This window comes from Abramis brama (assembly GCF_963993115.1).
Source record: "Abramis brama genome assembly, chromosome: 21".
NCBI lineage: Eukaryota > Metazoa > Chordata > Actinopteri > Cypriniformes > Leuciscidae > Abramis > Abramis brama.
In genome coordinates, this window is record NC_139983.1 from 11,016,773 (window position 1) to 11,029,245 (window position 12,473).

At 37.3% G+C, this 12,473-nt stretch overlaps 1 protein-coding gene across 3 annotated transcripts in view; it reads left to right on the plus strand.

Annotated features, from left to right (window-relative positions):
- Positions 1-12,473, plus strand: part of npas3 (neuronal PAS domain protein 3) — a 333,561-nt gene that overhangs the window by 204,624 nt on the left and 116,464 nt on the right. For all 3 annotated transcript variants that reach the window (XM_084096866.1, XM_084096867.1, XM_084096868.1), the window contains exon 5: positions 10,464-10,553. In XM_084096866.1, the coding sequence (XP_083952992.1) occupies positions 10,464-10,553 (90 nt within the window). The remainder of the gene's footprint in view (positions 1-10,463; positions 10,554-12,473) is intronic.

The following is a 12,473-nucleotide window of genomic DNA, read 5'->3' on the forward strand; positions in this document are numbered from 1 at the left end:
GACTTGATTTTGTCCATGCGGAATTGATTGGATGGTTGAGGTTTGCTATTGGTGGATCTCATGTGAGTGACAGGTTGCTCCGCCCTCACGTCAGTAAACACATCATCAGAGAAGAGAAGAGATGAGCTGCAAGAGGGAGGGGAAGTTATTTGGATTAAAGATTATGAGGGGACATTAATAAAAAATGATATTGATAGAAAATAAATTCAATTAATCAAACTCAATAATAGAAAATTAGATTTGCTCAAATAATTTAAATATATACTGACATTTAAAAAATACTGCAATTTTCCATTAAAAAAACAAGAAGAGTTAATTTTGATTTCATGCTGACTTTAAGAGGAGCCAGAACAGTTAACATGTTTACAATTTCTGTTCCTAGTGTAGATGTCGATATATGTTGTGTCTGAGAATTGAGGATATGCTAAAAGGTTGAGTGAGAACCAAGCAGCAGGATCTGATACTCTCACACCTTTTTAAATGGATGCTTGTAGTAGGTCATTTGGAGTGAAGCAGGCCAATAAATATGCCATGTCGAGTACCTCCACAGACCCCCTCCCCCAACGCTAAGCCTCCATAAGAAATGAGCAATCTAACGACGCTCTTATTTGAAAGAGGTCTCGGCGAGAGGTAGGATGAGTGATCTGAACATCTCCCGCGCTCGTGCCTTCAATAAAGAAATCAATACTGCGCATCCATATTTGCACATTTCTACATGGCTTGTCAGCCTCAAAATTGACTTCAGTGGAAAAGATCACTCACGGCTCCCGTGACAATTTAGAAGTTCTGATAAGATCTCTTTTAACACCTCTCATCTGTCTCTCTCTCTCTCTCTCTCTCTCTCTCTCTCTCTCTCTTTGGGTTTTTGAGTTTTGGGTCACCCACAGTTTGATTTGAGCATCAATTTTTTGAGCATAATAATTGGTAGCACTAATGGGTAACACTTTATTTTACTGTGTCCTTGTTACATATGTTACATATGTTACATGTACTTACCATAGTAATCACAGTAAATTGTGCATAATTACATGAAACTAACCCTCAACCAAATCCTAATCCTACCCTAACCATATAGTAAGTACTAGTAGTTGTACTAGTAAGCACTCAGTACTTAAATATATAATTACAACTACATATATATATATATATATATATATATATATATATATATAAAAATTGCAACTAACCCTCAACCAAATCCTAATCCTACCCTAACCCTATAGTAAGTACTAGTAGTTATACTAGTAAGTACTCAGTACTTAAATATCTAATTACACTGTAACAATTACACCTTGAAATGAAGTGTAACCCAATAATATTTTGTTAGTGTATTACCAAATATCAGTCTGGAACAGATAGCACTCTAGCAGCTTTATGTGTGTGTGTGTGTGTGTGTGTGTGTGTGTGTGTGTGTGTGTGTGTGTGTGTGTGTGTGTGTGTGTGTGTGTGTGTGTGTGTGTGTGTGTGTGTGCGCGTGCGTGCGTGTGTGTGTGTGTGTCTGTGTGTGTGTGTTTGATTGTTTTAAGTAATAAATTATACATTATTTAAATATAAGTTATTATATATATATATATATATATATATATATATATATATATATATATATATATATATATATATATATAATATTCTTTTTAAGTAAATGTTTATATTTAAAAGTAAAAAAGAGGCTTGTGAGCTTCTAGTAAGTATTAATATTATTTAATATTATTATATTTATTAATATACTTTTTAAGAAAATGTTTATGTTTTAATAGTAAAATAATCATTTATATGCTAGTAATTGTTTTATATTTCTGCTAACTGTTATCTAAATGGCGGCAAATTAATTTTTGATCTTATTTTGGTTATTGTATGTCGACCTTTTACCCACCTGTATATCGCTTTTCAGGCAAACACAACTTCTTTTTAACATATATGTGGCACCAGGTGAAAAAGTGTGCTTTGACTGAATGGCATTTTTATACTTCTTGAAATGTTTGAAATCAGCCAAATGAAATATTTCTAATTAAAACTGTTTATATGGCCATGTCCTCCAACTTTTTGTTTTGACTTACTGTATTGTGGAGGGGTTTAAGTCTTCATTTGCATTGCATGTAGGAGTCCTGTAGCTCAATGCCTGTGCGAGCGAGGGTCCACGTGCCCAGGTTTGGCTGAGCAGTTCTTCATCATGGAGGCTGTTGGAGAATGGAGGGAATGTGATTGAGGAAGATGAACATGTGGCATCTCCCCCATCACCAGCTGCCCCGCTCCTCTCTGCCTCTCTCTCTCTCTCCCTCTTCATTTTGTCTGACCTAATAGTTAATGATATGTTAATAGTCAATGAGGCTGGTCTCGCCTGGCGTCCGCTGTGTGTGTTAATGTGGACGTGTGGTGGCTCTGGCCAGGGTGCAGCGACTAGATTGATGTTTACCAGCTTGCGTGTCCTTCAGCTCACGTATATTTGTCCTTTGTTAGAGAAAACACAAGGCTACTGAGTTCCAGACCGTGTTTACTGTTGTAGCACTGAGAGGCAGGAATGTTCTTGTTTGAGGGATTGTGGTCTATAGTTGTACTATTTAACAATTGCTTATAGTGAAGCAAATAATTCGAGGAGACACAAGCTTTCCAGCTTTATTTAAAGTAAAACAGAACAAAACTGTATTGCAAATGCATGCAATTTCTGTAATGTTACATTTCTGTGGAAACTATGAGATTAGTTTATCCATCAGGATGAGGAAAGGGTGTTTCAGAGGCAGAAAAAAATATAAGATTTAAATGTTAAAATTGTTTAAAAAATATTTTTCTTTAGAATAATATGCACAGTAAGTCCTGGAACGTGTTATTTAAAGTCAACATTAAAACCGCTTTATTTCTGGGATTTAACATTTCTGAGTGAATTTCTTTGGATATTCAACAAGAAAGACATGCTTGGTTAATATTTTTTTCCCCTGTGTTTGGCTTTGGTTACGTCAACAGAGGACATGTTGTTTCAGAGGCAGAAAAAGTATTTTAAAAATAAAAAGATTTAAATTTTAAATTAATTTTTCCCTCTTCTGAATAATGTGCACAATAAGACTGGGAACATTATGTAAAGTAAAAAAATATAAATATGTTGGCCTAAAATGTATTACATTTTTTTATTTTTTTTATTAGAGGAACAAACTTATTTTAATGTAGAATAATTCAAACTGTTTTATCTTCTACAATAAAGCCAGAAAGTTATTTACTTTTTATTAAAAAAGTAAATAGGGTAAAATTTGATTTTGTGTTCACAAAAACTGAGTAAAAAAACCCCCCTGAAAATAGATTTTCAGTGATGTAATGTTTTTGTTTTTTCATTTAAATGAGGATTCAATTAATTTAACGATGATGCATTAATATTGCCTCTTGTTAATGCTATTTGTGAATAACTAAAACCACAAGAAGCTTGAATTACACTTTTTAATTTCGTCTACATTTAATCTTAATCTAGATTCTATTGCTTTTGCTGCCTTAGGTCAAGTGTGCAGATCCCAAACCGTTACAGAGTTTCATTTCCCTTCTGTGAGACGCTTTCTTCCTTTCTTCCCCAGAAAGAGAGAGCAAGAGAGAGAGAAGCTGCTTGCAAGGCATGACTGCTTTAAACAAATGACAAAAAAGGCCCATCTTAATGTTACACTTTTCTCCCCCAGAAGTTTGTCTGGCTAGTGATTTATTGTGCACTTTACACAGTGGTTAGCCTGTAAACAGAGGCCGTTTATCATGGAGGGGAGCCAGGCGGAGGCACGCAGTGTTCCTCAGAGACCTGGCCCACAGATGCCGTGCGTTTGAAGGAAGAGCAGTGGAGATGATTGCAGACTGGCTGGAGGTGACTGCTGCGGGTCCTTCCTGACAGCCAGGAGGAGTCTCTCGCAGGTCACAAGTCCAAGAGAGACCCTCCACTGGGGAGGGGACGGTGGTCTCTTAGTGTATAGATGAACTGACAGGGATGGAGGAGAACAGAAGGCCAGTATTTGCGCTCTATAAACATGATGCAGCGTTTGAGAGAATGGACTGAATTTATCATTTCACTGAATTTTTACACAGACATTTTTCAGAGGGATGGATGGATGGATGGATGGATGGATGGATGGATGGATGGATGGATGGATGGATGGATGGATGGATGGATGGACAGGTAGACAGACAGACAGACAGTCAGACAGACAGACAGGTAGGTGGACAGACAGACAGACAGTCAGACAGCTAGGTAGACAGACAGACAGGTAGGTAGGTGGACAGACAGACAGTCAGACAGCTAGGTAGACAGACAGACAGGTAGGTAGGTGGACAGACAGGCAGACAGACAGACAGGAAGGTAGACAGACAGGTAGGTAGGTAGGTGGACAGACAGGTAGTTGGACAGACAGACAGACAGACAAGTAGGTAGACAGACGAATATACAGATAGACATAAAGACAGACAGGTAGTTGGACAGACAGACAGACAGACAGACAGGTAGACAGACAGACAGACAGACAGACAGATATACAGACAGACAGGTAGTTGGACAGACAGACAGACAGGTAGGTAAGCAGACAGGCAGACATACAGACAGGTAGGCAGGTAGACAGACAGGTAGGTAGGTAGGTAGATAGACAGAGAGGTAGGTAGGTAGACAGACAGATAGACATACAGGTAGATGGACAGACAAACAGACAGACAGGTTGGTCAGAAAGACAGATAGATCAGCATAGTAGAATGATTTCTGAAGGATCATGTGACACTAAAAAAAAAAGTAATGATGCTGAAAATTCAGCTTTGACATCACAGGAATAAATTACAGTTTAAATATATTAAAATAGAAAACAGTTATTTAAAAATGTAATCATATTTCACAATATTACATACTTTTGAATATATAGTATATAGTATATATTTTAAAGTATATAGTATATATATTCAGTATAAACATATCTGTTTCAAAATTTGTCATGTTTATGAGGTTACTACCATTAGAATAGAATGGTATTCTGTCATGCTGATGACACTCAAATCTATATTTCATCACGGCCAGATGAAAACGCTAAATTATCCAAATTGACAGAGTGTGTTAAAGATATAAAAGATTGGATGACGCGCAATTTTCTTTTATTAAATCCAGACAAGACAGAGGTACTAATCATCGGTTCAAAAAACCGCCCACAAAACCTCTCACACTACAACTTTAACATAGTAGGATGTCCTGTTACTTTATCCTCTACAGTAAAAGACCTGGGTGTTATACTAGACTGCAACCTGTCTTTTGAAAATCATATTTCATATGTTACAAGAACAGCCTTTTTCCACCTTAGAAACATTGCTAAGCTACGTAACATGCTATCAGTTTCTGATGCAGAAAAATTAGTTCATGCATTCATGACCTCGAGACTAGATTACTGTAATGCTTTATTAGCCGGTTGTCCTGCGTCCTCATTAAACAAGCTACAGTTAGTCCAAAATGCCGCCGCTAGAGTTCTTACTAGATCAAGAAAATATGATCATATAACACCAATTTTATCATCACTACATTGGTTACCTATAAAGTTCCGTATTAATTACAAGGTATTGCTACTGACTTATAAAGCCCTAAATGGCTTAGCTCCAGTCTATTTAACGGATCTTCTATCGCCCTATAATCCATCGCGCTCTTTAAGATCACTAAATTCGAGGCTTTTGGTCATATCTAGGATATCCAGATCCACCAAAGGTGGGAGAGCATTTTCACATTTAGCTCCAAAACTCTGGAATAGTCTTCCTGATACTGTTCGTTGCTCAGAATCGCTCTCCCAGTTTAAAACTAGATTAAAGACGCATCTCTTCAGCCAGGCATTCATATAATACTTTTAATCTTATAGTTAAATCCGACCTCTAGTTCATAAAAACGCCAGAGGAGAACTGGCCCCCGACTGAGCCTGGGTTCTCCCAAGTTTTTTTTTTTCTCCATTAGGTCACCTGATGGAGTTTTTCGGTTTCTTGCCACTGTTGCCTTTGGCTTGCTCAGTTGGGGATATTTGGGGATATTTAATTTAATTAATCAATCAACAATACTATTGATCAACATTACCAAACGTGGACGTTTTCCACTAGAAACAAGCATTGATGTATTATTTTAATTTAATACTGTGAAGCTGCTTTGATACAATCTGTATTGTGAAAAGCGCTATATAAATAAACTTGACTTAAACTTGAGAATATGTACAGACCAATGCAACAACGTGAACTCTACAGTATATCAGTAGTTTTCACATGCAAAGAGGCTAGCAAGGCATAACAAATGCAACAAAGATGTTTGTCTTGAGCATATTTACATAGAACAACAATTAAAAAATAGCTCAGAGCGAATATAAGAGTGCATTCTCTGTGAATAGCCCCTGAGGGTCAGAGCGAGGGCAAAACATGGTCAGCTAAGGCTAATTTACAACCACTTTGGTGCAAGAAACCTTGACTGATATTATAAGTGGACTTCAGGGAAAAAATTAAATGCTAAATGTGTAGAATACAGTCCCTTGAAGCTTTTTGTTGCTTTAAGTAAGGTAAATAAGCATCCGTGTTAGCGTAGCATTTATGTTAACGCATCTATATTGGCACATTAGCATTTCAAATGTAAAGTGACATATAATGGGGCAGTATTAGCATTAGCGCAGTGTAATGTAAACCGCGAGTCTAACACATCACCTCCAGCAGATGCGTGCTCAGGGAGGAAGTGGTGCGCTAGCGGGCCGCCGTGGGACGTGCTGTTGTCAGCTGCATATCAGCACGCTGTAAATAGCCCGAGGCTGCTCTGTTTTATCGGCGAGCAGAGACCGCACGCTCTCTCGCCAGCTGCCAATGCTGCTTTAAACTCAGAAATAAACGAGAGAGGGATGCTTTCCCACCCCGTCTGTGTAAACCTGATTTTCATAAAAAGGTGATCAGATCAGCTGACATTGTCCACAATACCTTGCTTTTTTTCTCTTCTTTCCTTTCTGCCATTTTCTCGCCCAGGGTGCATCACCCTACGGATTATCTGAGGCAGCGGGGGACAATATGTAATTAACCCATGTGACCTCGATGCCTTAATTGTTGACTGTTGGAGACCAAACAGCAGCACCTCCAGCGGTGATATCGGCTTCCCTTTGTCCAACATCCATAATAACCCAACACGACCACTCTTTTCTTATGTATGTGACTTTTATTGATAAGGATCAGGCTTTGTTTTGCAGAATATTTATGTACTGGTCATGGCTTCCGTGATGATTAGCAGTGCTTACTAAACATTGTATTGCACATTAAATGCTGGCTTCATCCTGTATTGTTTGTACTACAGACATGAATGATGGCTCCAGTGTGATTGATGTCTAAAATTGTGGTTTAAATGTGTGTTTATAATGATAAAACAGGCAACAAAAAAAATCTCACTGAGGAAGATTTGCCATATATAGGAGACTAGAATAACATACTGTACAGTTGATGAAATCTCAACTCATTGTATTTAGTTTCTTTTTTTTACCTACTTTCACAATATTAAATAACTTTTTTAATTTTGTCAATTCATATTTATTGGACAAATCGATTGTATGTAGTACAAGTAAATTAAGTTTAGTTTATTAAAAGCAAAAAATATTTTTTACCATGTAGAGACTTGGACTAGTAAGCAACCATCCAGAACACCCTAGAAACCACAGATGTATGCTAGAAACCAGTTTCAGGGAAGATCATTTGAAACTGTGTCTGTCTTAAAGAAGCTAAACTACAGTAAAGTTATTGTTTTTTTTACCTGGTAAGCGGCTAACACTTATACCTTGTTCATTTTCCAACCTATAGGCAAATTGGAAAAACATGCCTCTATATATTGTAAAACTCCGAAAATGTACCTAAACACAATACAATCTACTGCAGTTTCCAGCTGAAATTAACATTATAACCGTAAAGCAAAAACAACTTTTGTTCCCTTTCACACAAATGATGATTACTGAGGCATATTATGTAAGGGATAATGTAGAGTGAGGCGGTTGTTATAGCGAATACAACCCCGACAATCAGCCTGAAGGGGTTGTATTCGCTATAGCAACTGCCTCGCTCTACATTATCCCACTTATTACATGGCTACCTACCAAATAAATCAATAATTTGACACAAAATATTGATTTAAAAACGATTGTATTGCTTCCGCTAAAGAAAATAGTCCGTTCCGTCTCTACGGTTAGAATCCTGCGTCCATAGCGACGCTCTGTTTTTCATGGCAACGGTGTGTTATACTTAGCAGCGGTCTGTTATCAAGAAATAACAGACTGCATTCTACATTAGAATTCAACCAAGCCATGTAATAATGATTAATAAAGACTTATTTTCATGCGGTTCCTTACACAAAACTATCTTATGACCTCAAAACACTTTTAGTGCATGATCTGTAAAATATTACAGTTTGAAGTTTCTATCAAATAACCAGCTCCATATGTATGGAAATCGCTGGTGTTTCTGACGTCACAAACTACCTTGTAACCAATCACGTCAATGAGTGTATCTCTGAGCTGGTGTGAGTGAGTGGAGGTGGGGCTAATTTGCATATTCATAAAACCACATATACTAAATGAGGCAAGGGTGTAGAGTTACATTCAAGCTTTTTTAAGGCATGACAAAAATTTTTTAGAAGAAAAGACGTTTTAACGTCATTTTGGTGATCAAAGATGAGTTTACAATTATTGACTACAGGGGGACATTAACGCTATTGGTTATTTTAGGTTAGGGTTTAGTGTAGGTGGTAAGTTATTTTCAAACACAATATAGCATTACGCTTTTAGCGCCATTCACCGGACATTTAATTTCTGAACCGCCGCAAAACGTACAACATCCTGCATATTAAAACGTTGCCAGATTCACATTCATCTGTTAAAGGTAAAACTGAACACGCTTTTAGTAACTTTCACTTTGAAAGTTCCATGAAACGTGCAAGAAGCAACATAATATAATTTTCACAGGCATGTTTTTTACAATAAGGGTGGGTTGTTATTCTCAGACGTGGTGGTGGCACTGAGAACAGAACCGCTTGCCAAGCTCTGCCAGCAGTTTACACCATGCTAAATAAAAAGTGATTTTGCAGCTGCAGTGTGTCATTGACCAAACAGAGGTGATTTTGTTCACAATTAAGCACTTCAGCTTTCATATGGTTTTGTGTGTGCGGTGAAATTTTTCTGTTCTTCACGCTGCTACCTTGTGCATTGAAAAAAATATTTCCTCCAGAATGTGAGAAATTAATTCCATTTTTAGTTAACATGCTGGTTGAATACAATATTTACAGTAATTGCCACAGCGATGAAGCATGTTGTTTTTCCCCTTAAACATTTAAGCACAAATCCACAAAATCCTGCCCACTGTGCATTCTAAAGATTTCATTGGTCAATCTCAATGTTGATTGCCAACATAACGTTGAAACAATAAACCCAGTAACCTAAACCCTAAAGCCGCAATGAAACATACGTACAAATCTGTTGTTTTTTTTATATTATGACGTACATTTGAGTGAAATAGATTATCATCCACACAACATCCATCACACAAGACACTAATACAAATTCATCACTAAAACAACCTATCTAATAACCAACTTTTGACTTTCAAACTAAAACCAACCATTTTTGAAATACTTTTAATATCCAGAGGTAACTTATTCCACTCTTGAGCCCTTAAGTATTTGAAAGACCCTACGACCATACATAGTTTTAAAACAACATAATGTAATATCCATAAGACTTTGCCTAGTATTATAACAATGTTTCTCACTTACCCTAGAGAAATACTGCTTGTATTAAAATATGTAGGAGCTCTTTTATTGATTATCTTGTGTTTTCTATAGGTAACCAGTCAAGATGTCTAAAATGGGATACGTAAAATGTGTAAAAGTACTAAAACCTAAAACTAAACATCAATTTATTTGGGGATTTCTGTAACTTATCCAACCATACAGTCGTGAGACAGATCAGACATGCAAGAAATGCATGTTCAAAATGACATTGCACTAAACATGGTTTATCCAGAAAACTAACATACTGTATCTAGCAAGAAATTTAGCCATATTTGCACCACTTAAATCATTGTCAAGGACACATCCGAGATAATAGTTCTGTCTGATATTACACAATCAACTACCTTGATAGACGCAGGTCAACTCAAACGAATCTGGAAATACGTAAAAACAAATCTGATTTGTCACAAAAAAAAAAAAAAAAAACTACCATTATTCATATGAACGAGGCATTTTTGCCTAATATTTATGTATTGCTCACACCATCCCTTAGAGTTGAGGCGTCTGTGATCCGGAGCTGTTAATTGACGTTGTAATTGTTGCTCTTTAATGATCTGTCAGTCGTTTCCACATGGGATGCGGTTCTGTTTGCAATTCTGGGCTTGATGGCTTCTCTCTTTGTGCTGTGAGAAATAAGCTATTTGTGAGACTCTCGCCTGACTTGTTTCTTCTCTTTTCTCTCTTTCTGTTTCCTCCACAGTCCCTGGATGGATTTGTATTTGCACTAAACAAGGAGGGGAGGTTTTTGTACATCTCAGAGACAGTGTCCATATACCTGGGGCTTTCACAGGTGAGTGCACTTGAGATTTTCACTCTCCCATCTCTTTTCGTCCATCGGTGCGGAAGAGAATCTGGACAAATTAGTGTTAGATAAACTCCTGCGGTTGTGTTAGCTGCTGTTTAATTCGCGGCGTTCATCACTGCATATTTTAAGTGCCAGAGAGATGTTCTCATTGGAATGCTAGCGTGTTCCCCGCTCCTGTTGGCTCGAGCCAGGGCCTATCAATAAACAGACAGATCGGTGAGGTCAGACGGTGAGAAAGTGACCTTCAGAACTCTTGCGGTCCTGTCTAGCTGAGCTTCATCTCGAGTGCTAGCAGGCTTCAATCAAACCAGACACGGCTGCACAACAGGCAGCTTCTGTTCACCGGTGGTTCAAAAAATCTAAAAAATCATCAGAGCCGTCTCTTGCTGTCCTTGTATGAGGGATCTAAACTGCACAGGTGCCTTCAAGATGCTCACTGTACCGGTGACTGTAACAGTTTGCAGCAGTTTAACTCATTTCCTTCTGTCAGAGATTGGGAATAATTTGGGCTGTGTTCAGGATGACAGAATACTACCGCCGATTTCAAAAGAAATTGATATGCATCTTAAAAACAGTACACAGTATGTAAGGGCCCAAAATGTGCAAAAAGAGCACACTGCATGTACTGTATTCCACAATAGAATGCACTCCATTTGACCGAACATTTCTAGTTTGGAAAATGAACCAGAGGTGATACCAATATCGATTTTTAATCTCATACACTTGTTTTACTGAAAAAGGGATTGAATTGAAAATACGTATAGAATTTTTACCATATTTTTTTCAAGTCAGATCGTCTGAGGGTTAATAACAGAACAGTTATTGTAAGGGTAGATTTATCACTGAAATTGTGTCTTACTATGTCTACTCTTTGAACAGCATTATGGTACGAATAGAACATTATGACAACAGCTTTCTTGCTTTGGTGGGAACTGATGGAATGGCAGTTTATTTCAGTTTTTACACTCTGTTTGACCTAAAACACTGTATTCATAGTCATCCAGTTTTGAAATGTTGACTACAAACACAGAAGTTTTTCAGATATTCTGTCCTGGTGTTCTCTCCATATGTACAATTCTTTGTAGCCTTTACCCACTGCCTGCAATGCACTGGATCCTTCACTGGAAACTAGTGTTGCTTTCGTCAACTAAAATTATGACGAAATATTGTCGTCAACGAACCGTTATCACCTGACGAAAACGAGACGAGACTAGACGTAAATGCTGGTCATGTGACGATGACTAAAATACATGTATAATGCAATATCGTTGACGAATAAAAACGAGACTAAATGTGGTTTAAAAAATAAAAACTATGCTAAAATGTCTCTTCATTTTCGTTGACCAAAACGAGACAAGACGAAATGTAACGTCACGACGAATGAGAGAGTTGTGCGTGAACCCATAGCTTTGTCGGCTTTAAATTCTGGATTGCGATCTGGTCACCCGATTATCAGCGAATTTAACCATATATTACTCCATTAGTTATTCTATTAAAATGTCTCATTGATATATTTGACACATTCATAATCATTACTTTTGCTGGTTCTTTGTGACAGCTGTTATGTGCGTTATTGGCAGCGTCTCTTGTTACATGAACACGTCACCGCATTAGCGCCAGAACATGGAGATTTTATTTTAGAGTATAATCGCACAACCTATTCGATATTTTATAATTAAATAAACTAATCGAATATCCAAAAATCGTGACTCATCCCTGCATGGAATCTCTTGTTTCTTTTCCCAAATCTTCACTCACGTCTCACCCATTTTCTAAAGGTAGCCTATTATAAACGTTTCTTGGTTCACTTTTAATTAAGCCTATTATATTCGTATTCTTTACTGTGGTAAAGTAGAAAAACGCTGTAGGACAGATAGCCTACATTTGTACTTGCATGTCAAATTC